The following is a 20,304-nucleotide window of genomic DNA, read 5'->3' as shown; positions in this document are numbered from 1 at the left end:
ACTCCAAGTACCATCAACACCAGCCAGCACTACCAATGGTTAGGGATTAAGAACTGCAGCCTTAACCAAGGGACAGCTTGAAAGTTCCCTTGAATTCCAATCCAAGCATATGTGTAATATGTGTTTATCAGAATCAAGGTAATGCACTCTTCTCACATTGCTTTTTGTGTTTCTACAGGTGGGCAGGCACGGCGATACATGATGCTGCAAAATTAGGGCTCTATCCTAATAAACTGCTGACCAAATACAAACTGGATCTGACTATGCTCTGCCAGGATATCAGCGTTGCCAATGTTTTTACCTCCCTAGAGGCCCTGTACTCTTAATTGCAGCATGACTGCCAACGAGGCTCGTTTTCCTATTGTCACACCTCAATATGAGAAATGCTATAGCTCCTGAATCCCTGCCTGCTATGTAGTTTTTAACGAGAGGGGCTGGCACTGTTTTTGTTGTGACTGTGTGTTTTTAATAGATTTATTTTATTTATTTATTAAATTTGTGAGTTGCCTTGTCTTGGCCAGGGCAACCCAAAGTGACTTACAGACTTACAAACCAACAAAAGCTCTCAGGTAGATACACACAGAGAGAGAGAGAGAGAGAGAGAGAGAGAGCTGCACCCCCTATCAAGTATAAAAATAGTAAAAAAATACTTAACTAAAACTTGGTTCTTCCCCCCACCCCACCCCCACAATACAAATCTTTATTACGGTCATAGACCAGAATTTAAAATCTAAAAAGTGCTTTAGAAAGCTAAAAGGTATTAAAACACAAGGTGAATATAAAAGTCTGTAAGAATTTAAAAGAAGCTAATAGAATCCAAAATAAGGACCAGGAACACTGGGCGGATGTGGAAGAGCACAAAAGGTTGATATATAAATACTTTAACTATCATTTACAGAGCACTCTGATATGTTCATTAAAACTGGTGTGTGTGTGCATATATATATGTGTGTGTGTGTGTGTGTGTGTGTGTGTGTGTGTGTACATACATACATACACACACACACACACACATATATATATATTCTATTAATGTTTAATTGCTTTTTAATGATTGCTTTCTCTCTATCTCTATGTTTTATCCGCAAGCCGCCTTCAACCCCTATCCGGGGGAAAGTGGGAATATAAGTAAATATACAATAATAATAATAATAATAAGAAAAAGAAGACGATGCAAACTGAAAGGTTACAGAGAAACACCCGTAAGGTTGCGAAATTTAGCACACACACAACCCTCCGGAACTTGCTGCTGCAAATGTTCTGCGGAGCTCCATCCTACTACGCGCTACTTCCACGGGACGTTGTTCCTAAAGCGGGTTGTATGAACTGCAATCCGATGCAAAGCAGCGACGCCGCTCCGAGCCGCTTCAGCACGATTCGCGCTCTCTGGCTTCTCAGAGTTCTCCTAGCCCCGCCCAGGGGGCGGTGGGAGGAGTGTGGCCCCGCCCCCAACCCGCCTCCTTCTCCCAGCCTCCTCCTCCTGACCAAAACATTGACACGTGCTCCGGTCCCTCCTCGTCACGTGACGTGTGTGGGAGGTGGAACCTGGGACGTCACAACGCCCCGAGCAGCCAACCGGCGGCCGGGATGCCGGGTGGCAACAAGCGCCGCTCAGGAGGGCCAATGGGGGGAAAGCGAAGAAGGGAGGGGCGGGGCGGAGAAACCGAAGTTCCTTGTTGTCGTCGACGTCTCGGTCAATAGAGACAGTATCAGCCTTGGCTGGGAGCGATTGTGGTGAGGAGGCCGGGAAGGCGAGGTGGGGGGGAAGGTTGTGTGGGAGCCGTTGGAGGGGGAGGGGAGGCGGCCGTTGGAAAGCCAACGGTCCCCTCAGGGGAGAAAGGAGCACGCGGGGGGGGGGGGTGGAGGCTGTGTCTGGCAGGGCTGCCAAGAGGGGGTGTGTGTTGCTTTTAGCGTCTTCATTATTTTGGCCAAGAGTCCTTCCAATGGGTGGGGGGCTTCAGTTTGTTCCTCTCCCCCCCTCCCCCAGGTTTTACACAAATCCTCTGGTCTCTTTAAAAAGAATCTGCCTCTAAATGGCCCCCAAAGCCCCTGGCCTGTAGTATAGCTCCCTCCCCCCAAATGAATGTGGTGCCCCCTCAAAAGTTATTGGGAAGGGTACATGTCCCATTGCAGTGATGGGGGGGTGTTGGTCCCCCCCCTAACAGTTCTGTCCTTAGGTGTGGTTTTCTACTCTTGTGTATATGTATATATTATACACAGAATATATTAAATATTATAAATATGTATGTTTGTATATATATAATGTGTGTATGTGAATATATATATATATATATATATATATATATATATACACACACACACACACACACATACACAGTGGTACCTCGGGTTACATACGCTTCAGGTTACAGACTCTGCTAACCCAGAAATATTACCTCGGGTTAAGAACTTTGCTTCAGGATGAGAACAGAAATCGTGCTCCAGTGGCAGCAGGAGCCTCATTAGCTAAAGTGGTGCTTCAGGTTAAGAGCACTTTCAGGTTAAGCACGGACCTCCGGAACGAATTAAGTACTTAACCTGACGTACCACTGTATGTATATAATGTGTGTGTGTGTGTGTGTGTGTGTGTGTGGCGTGTAGCCAGGAGTAGAGGTCATTGAAACTTTATTTATTTAAGAACATTTCTAAAGAGATTTATGTTTTTAAAATCCTCCAAGCGATGCACATTGTGCTCAGTATAAAAATATCAATGAAAACAGAAATATAACCTAAGAACAATATAAAATCAAGTGAAACAGATTCAGAGCATTCATAGGAATAATGATATCCAGTCTTATGGTTCATAAAAGGCCTGGTAAAATAAATATGTACATTAAAAGCCTGGAGCAGGTGTTTGGGCACAAGTGATGTTGATCACCCTTCTTTCATGAAGGTGAGTAAGTGGGGATAAATTAGGTCCCAGTGTTGGGAGTCCAGGGCCTACTAGTCACAAATGTTGATAACTAAATGTAGGAGATTCTAATGGAGTTCTGTGTTAAGGTCCCTTCTTTAACCAAAGTGCCATTTTCATTTACTTCAGTTTTAGAAGACAAACAAAAACAACCCATTGTATCTTAAATAAGTACGTGTTAAAGGCATAGAAATAACGCTTTTGCCAAATATCAGCAATCTCTGTTAGTTCTATATGTATATATTATTTTTTATTGACTGTGTCAAAGACACATGCCTGGAATTGGACCACAGAGACTGCTGTTCTTGGTCAAGAGTTGTGGCCAGAGTTGGATAGCAGGTGATAGGAGTGTGGACTGTCAGAATTGTGTTTGCATCTTTGCTTGTTGCCAGGAGAAGGGAGTAGCTATAAAGAATATGAGATGGAATGAAGTGGTGTGAGTCTATTTTGGCATCCACTGAGGTTATAGAAGTGTGGAAAACACAGTTGTGGTTAGCAAAACTAAGGGCAAGGTGGTTGCTTGTGTAACTAAAACATTGTTGAATTTAATTTCTATATCTTATGAAATGTGTGTTGTGTAAAATAGCACCGGCCTGAATATTCTGCTGTTCAGTGCCATTGAATCTATGTATTAATATCACTAAATTACTTAGCATGATGGAAGAAAGACGTTATATATGTGTATGGGGTTAGTCAGAATAAATATTTTGCAACACTTATTTTGTTGGTAAGTATTACAGAATATTCTGATCATTAATCCACTGACTTAGATGGCTATAAAAGCTATTTAGGAGATTTCATGGGGGATAAGACTCTCCATGGCTACTAGTTATTATGACTATATGCAGGAGTTTTGATGTTCAAAGAAAAGTGAGGTGGTGGAAGAGGAATGTCAGAGTGATGGACAGGGGGGGTTACAACATATAGTAGATAGCATTCTTAGGATTGATGAATCCACTTTACCCATATGCAGCCATTCCTGAAACAGCCTATTATTTGTTTGTTTTATTTTATTTAATGAAATTTATATTCTGTTTTATTTAGCAAAACCTTATTACAAGGTGACTATAAATAAAATGTTAAGTGAAACAAACTACTTTGACATAACAATATTGTGTGTTCAGCATATTGTGCCATTTAGATCAGTGCTGGTAAAAGTGTGCACTAGTTCAGGATACTAATCGCATGGCCTTTGTTCCTTTCATGTTGCCTCCCATCTTCTTGCAAGGAAATGTTTAGCGTAATACTGCACACAAGGAGGCATGCGCTGACCAAATTGGTTAAAAGCCATTTATATTCTCATCTTCATGGCTATGTCTTTTATTTTGTTGCCATCTTTTGCCACAATGTTTCTCTTGATGTTAATTTATAAATATCATCCAGCTGACATAACAACAACATTGTTAAAAATTGCATTGATCATTTGTTGCCTTTAAGGAAACCATGCCTTTTCTGGGCCAGGATTGGCGATCTCCAGGGTGGAGATGGATGAAGACAGAAGATGGTTGGAAGCGATGTGAGCCCTGCAGCTCAGAACTTGAGGATGAAAACAATCAGCTTAACAACATCAGTCATAATGTGTAAGAGAAGAAAAAGAAGGGGCCCCTTCTCATTAGCTTAATACTGCTATAAATCAATGCCTATTTTTCTCTAGGTGGGCATGTATCTCAGGGCTGTATTTAACACACAGAGGAAACCGTCTGTTTATTTGCTGGTCTTAATCATGGCAGGAACCTTTTCCTCAAATTCATGTAGTGATTTGATGCTCAAGCTACAGGTACAGTCAGGAGCAGGAGTCATATAGGGGCAGTTTCTGATACCCTCTTTATGTAAAGTGTCGCATAGCTGGCACTTAGATTTAAAAACAACAACAACACATGACCATTACTGCCACCAGGATACAAAACAAATAGCATTGAAAACCTTTGTTCAAGGAATGGGAGGTAAGAGAAGAGTGTAGAGACAATTTATTGTGCCCACTTAAGTGAAAGCCCAGAAAGTCGAAATGCAGTAGTTTGTGGAATTAGAAACTAAGCATAGTTTTAAGGATTTGGGATGAAAATCATTTTAGAAGTAAAGCTGTTGCTTTTGGACTTCAAACCTTAGGACTGTAGGCAGTATATTTTTCCCCAGGTAAAACATTGGTCAGCATTGTTAAATCACTTGGACTTTTAATCTAGCTACAAAGAATGTTAGGTGTCTTACTGTTACTGACTTAAAATAATTTGCTATTGGATTTTGCATTGGGTTATGTGGGATTTTGTGGGATGACACAAGTAACAGTGCTGTGAATATTGCAAAATAATATCCTGTTCTTTTCCCTATGCAGTAGGGATAGTGTGTGGTGGTTCATGCAATGATTATTCTGTGGAGAAGGGACACCACCTTTTATTTAAGAGCAGGGTAACTAAAAGCTGCTTTTTAGTTATTTTAAATAATATGGCTTTCAGAAGAAATGTAACAACCTAATTATTTGATGCAGTGTTGTCATGGAGACTTGCCTGTTTTAAATATAAGGTGGGCTATTAGATCCATTTTGGTAAAACTAGGTCATCGTTGTGAAAAGCTTGAAATTACAGGCTTGGAGGGACTTGCTGTGTGATCTTCACTACAAGGGCATGAAGGATGCATATGTTTGAAAACCTAAGCACCTGTTTTGCTGGTGGCAACAAACAGGCCAATCAAGCCTTCTTTCGGGGGGGGGGGGGGAATCAGGAAGTGTGTATATTAGGATGGCTTTTATATTGTGTGGCATGCAGACATTTGATGATCTAAATAAGCACATCATGCGTTCACATAAACCACATAGTTAACAGTCACAGACAATTCTAATGGTAAAGTGGTATTCATAATAAAATGGTAGTTCTAATCACGGGTTGGTATTTTGTCTTGCCCCTTAGTTTGTGTTGTTATTTCCCCAAACTGGCAAAAGATAAGCCCTTATATCTGTTTGGTGTCAGCAGTGTGCCAGGTGTTGCTCAGACCTAGACCTATAGAAGGGATTGTGCTCCTACACTGAAACAGTTTCTTGCCTGGGTGACTTGCAGTGAAACAACTTTTGAACAGGCATGCTGCTCACAGCTTCCAGCTGTGGCGACATGACTTGTGTAAAGCAAGCAGGGTAGAATTGAATGGCTCTGCCTCAGTTGTCTTAGAAAATCAGGGAAATTTGACTTTGATACAAGTTTTTGCCAGTGCAAGCCTGTGTTAAACTTCTTCAAATGTGGGTTGTAGGCTGTTGCTTAATTCAGGTTTCTATTGGACAACTTCTAGCTGGAAAAAAATTGCACAGAATATACAAATTTAGAAATATTTTCCATAACTTAAGTGGAGATGCATCTCACCATCACTGGAAAGTATGTGGGAATCAGGTGGCCTATGTGCCTTCTTGGTCTCCTGTCCAGTACCACTGACTATTGGTAGCCAACTTCAAGGACCATAATCCCCCTTCTGATGATTCAGTCTCTCAAATAGAGGTCTCCTTTAAATTGAGCTCTGTTCTCTGACAGCTCATCAAATAGTGGCTAGTCCACTGTAAAGAAAGACCCATGCCCAACTAGAAGAGACTTCAAAAGTTATTCAATACTATGCTAGATCTCTCTGATTCATTTGGAAAGTTGGTGAGATGCTTTGTTAAATTCTTGATGTGCAATACCATTTTAATATTTGCTGTTTAATCCTCCAAATTAGTGTGTGATTTTCCTCCTTCTCTCCCCTCCCCCCCCAAAAAATATTTTTCTTGTCTTGGTGATTTACAACATCCAGGCTATATTGTGGGTGCTTTTTAAAACTCTGAATTGACAGTGATAAATACCTTCATTTGACAAACTCAGCTGTTTTAATAAAAGTGTACACTGGTGAGTGGGGGGAAATGCATGTATACAATTTTCCTGTCAGAATAAAGATGGGAAGATAAAAGTAATTTTACTTTCCTTTTGTACACTTTGTGCTGTAAAGCTTCAGCAGTTTTGCTTATCTGTGTGAGGCTAACTTCTTTGCAAAGGAAACAATCTCAGGTTATCAGTGTTTTGGAAAACTGTGTGTTTTGTCTTGTGTTGATATAACTAGTAGTGCACCTTTCAGTTTTCTGTGTGAAAATAAAAAGCTTTAATTTACAAGTTGTTGTAAACCTTCTAAATAGCTTTCCACATCAAACTCATTTTTAGCAATTTTATTTTCTATATCCTAGATTCTTTTTAAACTTGCAAAAAGATTGTCAATAAACTGAGCCTCTAGGACATTATGACAGGGTTGCTATCTCTTTCAGAGGTCTTGACATATTGCAGGTAGTGTAATGCTAACCCCTGATTTTGAGTGCTGAAGAGGCTTAGCATGGTGTGGGTATGTCCTTGAACCCCCTCCTGCAAAATACTGATCATCTGGACGGAACCCTTTCATAGCTTGCAAAAAACTAACATATTGCATATGAGGGTTTTTTGGGTGGTGGGTGATTTTTAAAGTAGTGATCACTGGGACTGGATCAGTCTGAGTAGTTGTAGAATTTATAAGAATATCTAGAGGATTTATAATAATATAACAACACTATTAAAACAATTCAAAACAATTCGCAACAGAAAAATATGAATTATTTTAGCATTATTTACCACAGATATTTTCTGTGTTTTGCGTATGTGAATGATAAATGAAATTGCTTCCTTGGTGATTGATTCACAAGGCTACATAAAAGCAGTTTGTAAATAAACACATGCATTTGTTTCTTTGTGAGTCAACAAGCAGGTGGACAGGGGTGATCTAGGAGACCTTCTGTACTTAGACTTTCAGTGTTTTTAAACCAAGTCCCTCACCCAAGACTCCATGATAGTATCCTATTATGGGATAAGAGGGTGGGTCCTCATTTGAAATAGTAATTGGTTAAAGCACTGGTCTTCATGGCCTGATCCAAGATGGGTCACAACAGGAGCACTACCACCATGCAAATATAAGGTAAAAGTTTAGGAAAAGGGTCTCACAATGCATATTTGGATTAAAAGTGGGTCCTGAGTCTGAAAAGTTTGAAGACTACCGGGTTAAAGAACAGGAAGCAGAGTAGGAACCTACAGGCAGATTTCAGAATTGCGGCATGTAAATAGGTAGGGTTATCCAGGATCTGTATTGAGATGGTTGCTTTCTAACTTGTTCATTTAATATATATATATATATTTGCATTTTCAAAACAGGAACAGAGAGCATAATTAACTCCCCTCTCCCTGTCCCACTTACAACCATACCAAATACAGCATATGTGTATATACCATATGACTTTCCTTCCACACTTTTCCTGGTTCCTTTTGCTTTTCTACTACTACACGTGATCCACCTCTTTTTAATCATCCAATTTGTTAGAAGATGGGTTATTTGAATTGTACGATGGAAAAATAATAATAATTGGAGACTTGAATGGGGTAGTATTCCCAGAATATGATAGATTATATCAAATGATAAGGTCCAATGAAGGGAAGGAATATGGAGTTAATAGATCTATGGAGATTTAAACACCTAACAGAATGTGACTGTACTTTCCATTCAAGATATCAAAATAGTTCCAATAGATTAGACATGGTGTGGGCCTTCAAAGACACTCTTCTAATTTTTATTTTTTATTTTTTGGTAGAAAGACAATTCTTGTTCATTTTGGGGCATTTTTCCTATGATTATCCATCTTTCCTCTATTTTAATCTCTACTAATATTATACTGCCTAACATGTTCATTTTTATTTTTCTGGAGTTGGTGTGAGGTGGTCCAGTTTTCAGATGACGTGTAATTATTTAGGATGGCAGACTTCAGTGGAGAATAAGGCTCTGAATGGTACCGGCAGAGGCAGCATGATTCTCTGCCCCAGTTCCTTGGGAGCAGAAATGAGGCAAGGGTATTTTGCTCCTGTCTTGTTTGCAGGCTTCCCATAGGCGTCATCTTGGCCATGATGAAAACAGACTGCTGGTCTAGGTGTTTGAAGCAACGGTGTGATTTTACATCTTTGTTTGAAAATAAAGGCCCATTATGTTCAATGGGGCTTATGCTCAGATAAGTGTACATAAACCCTTAGGCTGAAATCACAAACATTTACTTGAGAATAAGCACAACTCAATATGGTGAGATTTACCTTCAAGTACCTTGAGTTACCTTCAACTCAACTCAGGATTGAGTTGTTGCACTGGTAAAACCAACAGCCATCAAAACAACATGAAACTCTGAAATGCAAATGACTCATTCCTACCTTCACATACTGTGGTTTGTTCAATTGTATCTGAGGGATTGGTTCTTTAAATGGAATTTTTTTCCCTTTCAGCATCTTAGATAATGATGAAGAAATATACTGTGCTGATGATTGTGAATTTGCAAGCAAGAAAAGGAAAAAGGATCATTTTAGAAACAATGCAAAATCTCAGTGTAAGACTAAACTATTTTTTTGTTCTGATAATAGTTGACAGTGTAAGCTTGCTTTCCAGCGTATTTCAGCAGAACCTATACATAATGCAAATACTTATGTATTTGAGAATGCTAGAGTAGCTAAGAATTAATTAATTACTTTTGTTAATTAATGTGGTGTTGGCCATGCTTATCCCACAAAATTGCTGAGATTGGATGTTTTTACTTCCATTCTTGATTAACTATAGTTCAGTGTGAGCCCTAAATTGTGGCTAATCTTAACTACACTTAGAGAAAACGAACTAGCATCAAAAATTTTGTTTGAAATGGACTTGTTTCTGCTAACTAGGGTGAAGTCTATTACATGACAAACTGCAGGTAGTCAGAAGTGGAAGCTTCCAAACTTCTCTGTAGCTGCACTGGAAGAGGAGGTAGAAAGATCACTGACTTGTCATTGTAACTCTAAACCATGGCTTTAGGCAGGGATACACACAGAGAAATCTGCTTTCATATGCATAGTGCCACAGGTGGACAGGACAGTAGTTTGGGTTTTTAAAAAATAGGTGGAAAACCTTTCCCTCTCATATTATTAAAGATTGTTAGAATCTTTTTGCAAAAGAATTTGCATATGATTGCCTACTAGTTTTTGATGGGGAATCTTTGTCTTCTTTACTCGTAAATCAATACATCTGCAGCAGAATATTTAAAAAGGTGTTCCTTATCTTGCTTCCAGGCTTCTATCGTGAAAAATGGATATATGTTCATAAAGAAAGCACTAAAGAAGTAAGTGATGGGCATGATTTATGTGCTTTTGGTAATTATCCATTTAATTAATCCACACACGCTAATGTATTTATTAGCTAGCTGCACTCTTATTTATTTAGCTAGTCGGTTGGGGGGAGAGTCAGCATGACAAAGCAGTTGCATAGGGAAGAGTAATTCAGATTTCAATGCTTCAGTGTTGTGGGTTTTTCCTCATACCTTCTATATGCTAGCTTGAACATACTAAAGCACAATACTACTGCATAATACTTTCCATATGTAGACAGATGGAGAGAATGGCCACTGGTGAATGTAGGAGGCAGCATGAACAACGGCTCCCAAAGCAGCAACTTATTTCTTTCCTTCTACTTTCCAACCCATATGTCATGAGTATTGGGGAAATGGGTAGCTAGGTGACTGTGGGACATTAGCAGCTATGTGATTTGTGTGGGTGGTACATTCCAGGCTTGCACATTTATCCTCTCCGGGAAGGCTTCTTTTGTGACTCTAACATGTTTCTCCCCCTCCCCCACTTTTCTTTTCAAGAGACATGGCTATTGCACGCTGGGAGAAGCTTTTAATCGCTTAGATTTTTCAAGTGCAATTCAGGACATCAGAAGGTTCAATTACGTGGTAAAAGTAAGATGCTCTTGTACTATGTAGTTCTGTGATTGAATTTAACTTACTGTAATTTATATATATATATTCTCTCTCTCTCTCTCTCTCTCTCTCTCTCTCTCTCTCTCTATATATATATATATATATTCTCTGTATATTCAAAAGGTTGCTAACATTAAGAGAGTTCATCTTAAACTAGAGCCAAGGAATTGCCTCCATTTCTCAGATTAAGAATTGACATTGACATTTATTGTAAAGCGACAATGTCTCAAGCAATCAGAAAAGAGTTCTCCGGAGGTCCTTTGTGTGATATCTCTGAGAGTCTTACCATGATGCTCTTTGTGGTTCTGAACTATTATAGAGCAGTACCAAAGGACTGCTTGGCTGTACCTGTGTTCCCTACAAGGGCTTTTGACTTGTTTGTCCCGTGACATACCCCAGGTGTCACCTGGCAAGCTGCATCTAGAAAATGAAAATTTGTCAGAATTGGTTGTACACAAACCTTTGAGCCTGCCTAAAGCATCTCTTTGGATACTGGACTTTATTTTACTCATTTCCATTCTGTAAACTGATGTATTAAACAGCTTTGGTTAGGAGTCTGCATTTTAGTTCATGCTGTTTTACTATAATTTATCTGCCACTTTCTGTCAACAAACAAAATGGGCCTTCAAGTGACCAAATGTGATCTTATTTTTTTGTTTAGTGTCTATTCATGTTCCCAAAGACACGGGGATGGTGGTGGTCAGATTTCTCTGTCAAAGGTGACTCCTGGGAGCAGCTTTGTTTTGAATGTAGCTCACATTTGTAGGCTAATGCAGACACACTGCTGCTAAGGATCAACTATACTATGTTGTGAACCACCCTGTGATCCTGGAATGAAGGGTGGTATACAAATTTAATAATAATGATTTGCTCAACCATAGCTAAGCCAAATAGAGAGGTTGTATATTCCTCCACTCAACCATCTCCCTTCTAGAGCTTGACCACAAGCCAACTATTATATTGGCGGCGGCAGTAATCACAGTTAGGGCTAAGAAGACATTGGCACGACAACTCTGAACTTCATGCTTAAATGTGAACGTTGCCTGAGAAAGTGTGTTTATGTGTGTTTATCTTAAACATATACTATGAGAAGCCTAGAAAGAGTAATAAAAAGCCCTATTGAACACAGTGATACTTCATTTATGAGTAAACATGCTGTCACATCTGCACAGCACTGATCTTGCTGCCACCCTGCCCCATGCAGGCAAGCCACAGTGACACAAATATCATGAGGGCAGCTCATCTGCCTGCCCACCTGATTGCTATTTCCCTGCCCCAAGGAGCTAACAAACTAAAACTTGACATGGGAGAAATGGAGTAAGGGAAGGGACTCTACCCCTTCCTCCCCCACCTATGCTGTATGTTGAGGAATCTAAAGAACATAACTAATTGTGGCTTATTTGTTACACATCTTCTAATACACAATTATTATTTTGTAGCTTTTGCAATTAATAGCAAAATCCCAGTTAACTTCATTGAGCGGTGCAGCTCAAAAGAACTATTTCAATATCTTGGACAAAATTGTTTGCAAAGGTAAGGACACAAATTTCCATAGCTGCAAATGACACTTTTGCATTTTGATCAATTGCTGTTTAGATTTTAAGAAAGCACTTGCCTAGTAGCCATGGATAACAAGAAACTGCATGCAGGTCAGTGAGTGGGGTTGTTGGAGGAGGAATGTACTGGCTTAGTGCAGTGTGGGAATAAAAAAGACAGCGGTGGATTACCACATCTGCATGTTCCTCTCCAAGAGCTCCCACATCTAGTTGGTCCAGCTAAGCTATAGTTTAGCTTGCCATGTTGTGTGAACAAGGCCATCATGCTGGAAACCCCAGATCCTTGGTCCTGCCATATGCATTTATTTGCTGGGGCAGCAATTCTTGGCTGTTACCTTTAAGATTATAAAACGACAATGGATCAGCTTTTCAGCTCTTTAAAATAAATGTAAAGTGTAGTAAGAAAGCAAGAATTCTCACGTGTGTTTCTAAATTCCCACTTGAAGTTCTGGAGGACCAATACAACCCACGTCTAATCAAAGACCTTCTTCAGGAGCTGAGTTCTGCACTGTGCATATTAATACGAGGCGTGGGGAAATCGGTGCTAGTAGGAAACATCAATATTTGGATTTGCCGGTTGGAAACCATCCTTCTGTGGCAGCAGCAGCTCAATAATCTTCAAATACCCAAGGTATACAAAGCTTTTATGGCTCTGTTAAATGTGACGTTTGAGCTGTGAAATCCTTTTATCTGTGGGTGTCACCAGGGTGTCATCTGTCTGCCTCTCTCTGTCCTCCCCCTCCTCTCTGATACGGAATTATAAACAGGCATAAAGCAGGTTTGGTTTTTTTTGAAAAAATCAACATTTGTTGAGTAGAGCGGACACCAAGATAATTAAACTGTGATGGTGAAATAGGCAATGTTTTGTTTTCAGTGCTTGATTTCAAGACATCATCCTGTACCAAGTTGCTTTCCAAAAAGTACTGGGTATCTGCTGATCATAGCTGTCAAGTGTCCCTTATTTGAAGGGACAGTCCCTTATTCCAGGGCCATGTCCCGCTGCTGTCCCTTATTGATGGATGTCCCTTAAATGTCCCTTAAATTATGTCCCTTAAATTTCAAAGGAAGCAGCTCCTCTCCCTCCCTCCCTGCTGGCCAGGGAGGCTCCAACTGTGTTGCTTGGCTGTGTTGCTCACCCAATAAGAAGTTTAAGAACGACTAGGGGGTGGAGCTTGCATGCCTTGTGTGTGGCTAGTTAATGCCAGCTGAGGGGTTTTTTGAATGCTGGATGCCATTTTGTTGCACGTGCTGCTGCAAACTTTGCAGTGCAAAGCCAGGCCGGGGAGCCATCTTAAGTTGAGGCTGTATAGGCCTTGTGGTGCATGTGATTCAGATTCTATTCAGTTGAACCTCTGGTTACAAAGTTGGTTGGACAGTGTTCTCGGAGCTACCAGCATGAGTTTGATCAGACTGCAGGAGGACAGGAAGACTAGAGTGCCTGGAACAGGTGAGGCTGCAGGTCCCTTATTTTGGCTGCTGGTCCCTTATTTTCAAGGCTGCTGGTCCCTTATTTTCAAATCTGTAAGTTGACAGCTATGCTGCTGATATTTAAGCCTCCAAAAATGTACTGTGGCTGCATGAAAATATTTATTTGGTCCTCTAACGGTATATTTTATAGGTTTAGTCAGAACCATTAAAAATGCATTAATAGTTGGCATTTAGGACCAGCCCCAAAGACACTTAACTACCTGAAGCAAAGTGCAAGATGGTGCACCTTCCCCGTTCTGCATACAGACTGGCAGACAGGGACAGGACAGCATCCTCCACAACATCTGGATGCAGCAGATGTTGCAGGACAAGCCACACCACTTTGGATCCAGGCAAATGGGTCCAAAATTGGGGACCACTTTAATAACTGTTGCCTTTTTCTTTTCACAATAAAGCATATACTCAACAAGTTTTATGATGAATTACAGTGCAATCCTAGCCATATCTACTGAGAAGCAAGTCCCATTGAGTTTGATGGGGCTTGTTTCCAGGTATGTGGCATTAGGGGTCTCGGGTGGCGCAGAGCCTCTTGGGCTTGCTGATCAGAAGGTCAGCCAGCAGTTTGAATCCACATGACACAGTGAGCTCCCGTTGCTCTGTCCCAGCTTCTGCCAACCTAGCAGTTTGAAAGCATACCAGTGCAAGTAGATAAATAGGTATTGCTGAGACGGGAAGATAAATGACGTTTCTGTGCACTCTGGCACTCCTCACGGTGTCCCATTGCACCAGAAGTGGTTTAGTCATGCTGGCCGCATGACCCAGAAAGCTGTGGGCAAGCGCCTGCTCCTTTGACCTAAAAGCGAGATTAGCGCTGGACACCATAGTTGCCTTTGACTGGACTTAACCGTCCAGGGGTCATTTACCTTACCTTACCTTTATGTGGCATTAGGACTGCAACCTTCAGATGAATTTAGCTGTTTAGATTTGAGTGTTTGGGGGGAGAAAACAAACACACCTAAGTCTGCTCAAATTGAAATAGTGAGTTTACTTTTGAACTTATAACTAACTGTTGTTAACTTGTTTTTCAGCAAGTTACCAATGGACTTACACTCTGCGATCTCCCTTTACATATGCTGAACAACATCTTGTATAGATTCTCAGACTGCTGGGACATTATCACTTTGGGCCAAGTGTCTCCCACATTGTATATGCTCAGTGAAGACAGGCAGTTATGGAAAAAGCTTTGCCTGTACCATTTTGCTGAAAAACAGGTTAGAGGAACTTTGTTATTGTAGAGTTGAGAGAGGCTGTGTATACCAACAGAAAACACATGGGGGTGTTCTCATGTGTTCATTATAAGCAAATGTATTTGGAAATCAATCCCATTGGTTTCAATGCAACTGCTTCCAATTAAGAGTGCATATGAGTGTAAGTGCATGGCACAGTCTGATGTTTACTGCTCAGTAAATCTTCCTGAATTTGGACCTGCTCTGTAATAAGCATGTAACTAGCTTTGATCACATCAAGTATGTAGAGTATAACCATTTGTAAATAATAACCTATTTTTTTTTTAGCACAGGGACTATACCCTCCAGCCCTTCAGAATGGGCAATGGTCAAAAATGATGGGAAATGGGGGTCAACATCTGCACAGTCTCTTAAAATATTTCACATCTGACTTTCCATTACTTTTCATACCAAAATAGTTTTTTAAAAAATCTGAGTCAGATGCTGGTTAAAACAGCACAATAGCCTTCAAATGTTACCTTTCTGTCCAGTTCTATAGGCACCCTATTCTGTCAGAAAAAGGTCATATTGACTGGAAGCTGATGTTCTTTGCACTTCAGAAATGTTACCCTATAAAGGAACAATATGGAGATACCTTGCATTTCTGTCGCCATTGCAGTATTCTCTTCTGGAAGGTAAGAAATGAAATACCTAGAATATTAGGTTGGAAACTATTCAGTAACTGAGGAAACAGAGGGAGGAGTAGTCTTATATATAGAGTTTCCGTTTCACAAACTAGAATAGTCTGCTGGTCTGAAATATGAATAGCTTTCAAAACAAATTCAGAATGTAAAAGTTCAGCTTTGTACTATGTTTAACAATTAAATATTTGGGGAATTTATTTTTAGAGCACATCGGGGGCTTGCCAAACACAACACTGAAAGCAACTTAAATATTTGCAAATGGAAGCTTCCACTTCCTGAGCCTGTGCGCAATAGCCAAAAGGGGGATTACAGTGGGGGAACCTGACTTATAGATAGGTCTTAAAAAGTTAGTCATTCCTTAGCTCTTGTTACGCTGCCTGCTCCTATGTTTTCCTTTTTAATGATTTGTGGTCTAAAAAAAAAAAAGACAAATGGGCATTTGCAAAAAGTTTCCTTTCCAGTTGCCTGGTTGTGATTCTTTCTTGTCAGATATAGAGATTGGGGGGGGGGGGAGAGATTTTAATTCAGTTTGAAGGGAAATCTATTTAATGTTATGAAACAATACGCAAACAAAAATGTAGCTATTTTCCAAATTCATACTTTTCTGAATTTTGCAATGCAGTTCTCCAGCCAAGTAATTCATACAAAAAGTGCATAGAAATGCATATATTAGTGAAAATAACAGTCAAAAAATACAGTGGAACAGGGAAAATTTCTTTGCAAAAAATATGTATATTAGGAGAAAATAGCACTAAAATGCAGATGGATTGTCAAGAGAAGTTTTTAAAAGAGAAAAATCACAACCTGATATGAAGAATGTAAGACTGGAAAAACGAGAAACAAAAAATGACATTTGCCTATTCTTATTCAGAGGTATCAAATAGCAAAATAGCAATTTTGCAAACTCTTAGTTGTACAAGCTTCAGGACCATGTAGATTTCTCCAGTGTGAGTTCCCCTTTAATCATTACATTAAAGGTAAAGGTAAAGGTACCCCTGCCCGTACGGGCCAGTCGTGTCCGACTCTAGGGTTGTGCGCCCATCTCACTTACATTAGAAACTCACAAAAGCTGTATGTTCAAGGTACTCCAGTATCCCACTTACTAGCACATCTAGCAGCAACTGAAGTTGCTCCAAAGAATGTATTTACATGTGGCATATAACAGCTCTTGCTTCAATCATGTTTGCAGTAAGAGCATGTGCTAGAATCTTATGTCTATCTGCATGGACACTTATTGGACTTTTAACACAAATAATACAATACAAGCTCAGAGGTAGTTGAAGAACCTCAGGTGGAAATGTGGTAATAAAGAAACTCTGAAAAGGGTAAAGATATGAGAGGCGAAGAATTCAATATAATTCATTCGCAGTCGCTGATGTTTAACTCTCATAGTGTTCTAAGGTACTTGCAATGAGATCTCATGTCTGCTTTCTTGGACTCAAGCTCTGTTGCTTTCAGCAGAACATGCTTCCAGGTACTGCTTTGAGGATATCATGTCCGCCTACGGGCATCTTATGAGAAAATCTTTGGTGTTTGAGATAATGAAGGTGGCCAAATTCTTTAAATATCTGCTGGGGTCAGAGTGGCAAAGTAAATCTTCCCTTTTTGTTTCCCGACCAAGGACTTTAATTATCACAGACATACAGTGCAAAAAAATTCTTTCACATGATTGATGCCTTTTATTTTTTTTCATTTTTCATTTCTTATAAGCAGGATAACTTTTCTAACCAGTAAAATTGTCTAGATAGGAATGCCCTGCAGAAAGCTGTTGTATATCATGTACTGAACTCTGCTGCTTGTCATTCTGTCCAATAAAATCTTCCTCTCTTTTGCGTCTCTGCCCCTCTACCTGTTTCTTCCTTCATGACTTCCTCAAAAGGACTACCACCTTGCTTTGTTACTCAAGGTACTTTATGTGCATTTCATCCTGCCTTTCTTCTGTATCCATGTTACATAGCTGAAGCAAATAAGATCCTTGTTACTGTAATGTCACAGCCCTGAACATGGTGTTCTCTAGATTTCTAGAATTCTTTTCTTGGCTATAAAATGCTGCTTTTTAAATCTTACATAAAAAAGATTCAGTGTCTGATGTAATCAGATGAAGTTTCCAATGAACTCCTCTCTTAAACTTTGTCACAGGAATGTAGCTAATTCTCCTGAGAAGTTATATTATGTTTAAAGGCTGTGTTTTTTAGGTTGCTAATGACCAGGATTACTTTCATTTATTTAGGCTGTAGTCCTATATGTTGCACTTATCCAGGAGAAAGAGAGTCCCATTGAACTCATTCTGGCTTACATTTAAGTAGGCATGGAAAAATTTGCATGGCTTCATTTTTATTTACAAGGTTTATAGCCATGCGCATTTACAGTGGTACCTCCGGTTGCGCACGGGATCCGTTCCGGAGCTCTGGTCAGATCCCAAGGTGTGCGTATCCGGAGGTGCTGCTTCTGCGCATGCGTGCGGCGCAGAGCACTTTTGCACATGCACACACAGTAAAACCTGGAAAAACACTTCCGGGTTTGCCGCGCATGTATCCTGAAGGATACATAACCAGAGGTGAACGTAAGTAGAGGTACCACTGTACTATACAACAGAAAGGGAATGTGCAAACAATACATGAAGAAGAAGAAAGAAGAAGAAATGTTCAGCATAAGTAGTAAAAGGACGTATAAGCATTACATTGTAACACCTTATCAAACTTTTACTGGAATCCCTTTAATTTGTTCTGCATCTGTCTTAAAACAGATTGCTGCACAAAAGGGCTAATCTTGATGACCACCATCACCACCACAGGTCTCCTGCACCTCACCCTACACTGTCAAAGCCACTGCGTGTTTCAGATGAAGAACAGGGTGTATTGCACTCCAGCAAGCAAGCTGTAGAGCAAATACATTGCCTATACTTGCACCCTTTTTCTCATCATGATACTTCAGTAAGCAAGGATGCATGATTCTTTATACTGCCTGCCTAAAGAAAAATGTGTACTGTATAATGCACAAGTGCATTTTAGGAAGACCATGCACAAGTACACTTTAGGATGACCACAGTTCAGTGGAAGAGCTCGTGCTTTGCATGTAAATTTCCCAAAGGTTCAGGACCCTGCAGATCTGCTGGTCAATGTAGTCAATACAATACTAGACAGACCTAAAGGGTCTGACTCTGTAAGAGGCAGGTTACTATGTTCTTACAGTCACAAAAGCACTTCCTTCATGAGCAACTATGGGATTGGTCACTGGGTACAACTGGAGCTCCCAAGAGGCTCCAGGCCTTGCCTCATATGTGATTTAAAGATAGAAGCAGGAGACCTTGAACAAGATACACATCTTTCTCTCAAAACAGCACTGCTGTTGTAATATTTTGATATCTATAAATAGTAGCAGCTACTATGTATAAACTGTTGGCTTTGGATACTGCTTCACAACCAGTAATAGTTTGCCTGCCTATGCAAAGAGAGAATAACTGTGCCCTTCATTTTTTTAGGATACAGGACATCCCTGCACAGCCAATGATCCCAGCAGCTGCTTCATGCCAGTTTCTCCTCAGCACTTCATAGACCTCTTCAAATTTTAAGTGCAATCCATTAATTCTTGGTGATTTCTTCATATATATTTTTGTACAGTCATGCAGTATATGTATTATGCTTTTTGTGCAATATTTCCCAGAATGTGCTTTGTAGTTATAAAGGGATGTCATGGGGTCAAAAGGAGAGAATACTGACCAGAGCATCATGTAAGATGTTCAGTTTGCAGCAGGCAAATCGAAGGAATATTTCATTTTGCAAGGGAAGATGTACCGTGGAAGCCGGAGAAGGTGTCTACAAAAGGAATCATTGGAGTTTTAGGCAAATTTTGGAACTGTTAATACATCGATGATTTACAACATTTTTGTTAGGGCTATAGTGAATTTTAGTTGATAACTGTAGGCAGTTTCCTTTTTGGTGACCAAAAACAACCTGCTTATTTGATCTTTGTCTTCATCCCCTTCACATCCTATTTCAATTGTGCACAATTTGCACATCCTATAAATGTTAGGAGATTCTCTGTAGGCTTCTTTGTACATACCATGTCAGCTATTGAGTTCTGCACATCAGTAAAAAACATAGTTTTGTGTACCTGTTGTGCATCCTCTTGTGAAAGAAGCCAATGCCATTTTGTAAATACATTATGCAGAATATTTATTTTTCTTAAAATATATTTTATTAATTATGTCAAACTTAATTGTGTCCCAAATAATGTGAGCTGCTGATTGCTGGCTCCTGCAGTGCGATGAAGTTTTCTGATGGTAGTCCCATCCTTTTATATGGTGGTGGTTTCTCGTAACAAGTACAGCAATGCTACGTGGTACTGCTGTGGAAACTATTGGCTAACTCCAGAGGAACTGAAAATAGCCTGATAATGGCTAGCACTCTCTTGGATGCTACTCCCCCACCCCACCTCGAGATGTAATAGTGTAGTTCAGAAAGGGCAAATTTAAAACAACTTGCAGCGTGTTCTGAAAATCTTGAAACAATCATTCCAATATAATGTAGTATACATGTGAGTACAGGCCTTACATTGCATACCACAGTGTGTTTTGAATCTAGTTTTGTACACAAATAAATCATGTTTTTTGCCTATTAATTCTTGTCTGGAATTCTTTTTCTTGGCACTCAGTGCTTCTTGATATTTGATTTGATTGAGATCAATGTGA

General features: G+C 39.9%; 1 protein-coding gene across 3 annotated transcripts; it reads left to right on the top strand.

Annotated features, from left to right (window-relative positions):
• Positions 1-1,580: 1,580 nt before the first annotated feature.
• FBXO25 (F-box protein 25) lies at positions 1,581-20,234 on the top strand. 3 transcript variants are annotated; one of them, XM_081856010.1, is made up of 11 exons: positions 1,581-1,734; positions 4,349-4,491; positions 9,199-9,299; positions 10,012-10,061; positions 10,587-10,679; positions 12,140-12,233; positions 12,703-12,887; positions 14,773-14,955; positions 15,462-15,605; positions 17,494-17,520; positions 19,096-20,234. In XM_081856010.1, the coding sequence occupies exons 2-11, from the start codon at positions 4,355-4,357 to the stop codon at positions 19,183-19,185; spliced, it is 1,104 nt and encodes a 367-aa protein (XP_081712136.1). In that variant the 5' UTR covers positions 1,581-1,734; positions 4,349-4,354; the 3' UTR covers positions 19,186-20,234. The 3 variants fall into 3 exon arrangements, with proteins under 3 accessions (XP_081712136.1, XP_081712135.1, XP_081712137.1); XM_081856009.1 differs by lacking the exon at positions 1,581-1,734 and adding an exon at positions 2,595-2,893; XM_081856011.1 differs by lacking the exons at positions 1,581-1,734; positions 17,494-17,520 and adding an exon at positions 2,602-2,893.
• The last annotated feature ends 70 nt before the right edge of the window (positions 20,235-20,304 follow it).

This window comes from Podarcis erhardii, assembly GCF_964252035.2.
Source record: "Podarcis erhardii genome assembly, chromosome: 3".
Lineage (NCBI taxonomy): Eukaryota > Metazoa > Chordata > Lepidosauria > Squamata > Lacertidae > Podarcis > Podarcis erhardii.
The sequence above is the reverse complement of the archived record's forward strand: the minus strand, read 5'-3'. Positions and strand labels throughout refer to the sequence as shown.

What these genes read in the sequence shown, in the direction of transcription:
- FBXO25 (XM_081856009.1), top strand. An exon ending in AACAACATCAGTCATAATGT is followed by an intron (nt 4,492 to 9,198) that starts GTAAGAGAAGAA and finishes TTTCCCTTTCAG; the next exon opens with CATCTTAGATAATGATGAAG. An exon ending in GGACAAAATTGTTTGCAAAG is followed by an intron (nt 12,234 to 12,702) that starts GTAAGGACACAA and finishes TCCCACTTGAAG; the next exon opens with TTCTGGAGGACCAATACAAC.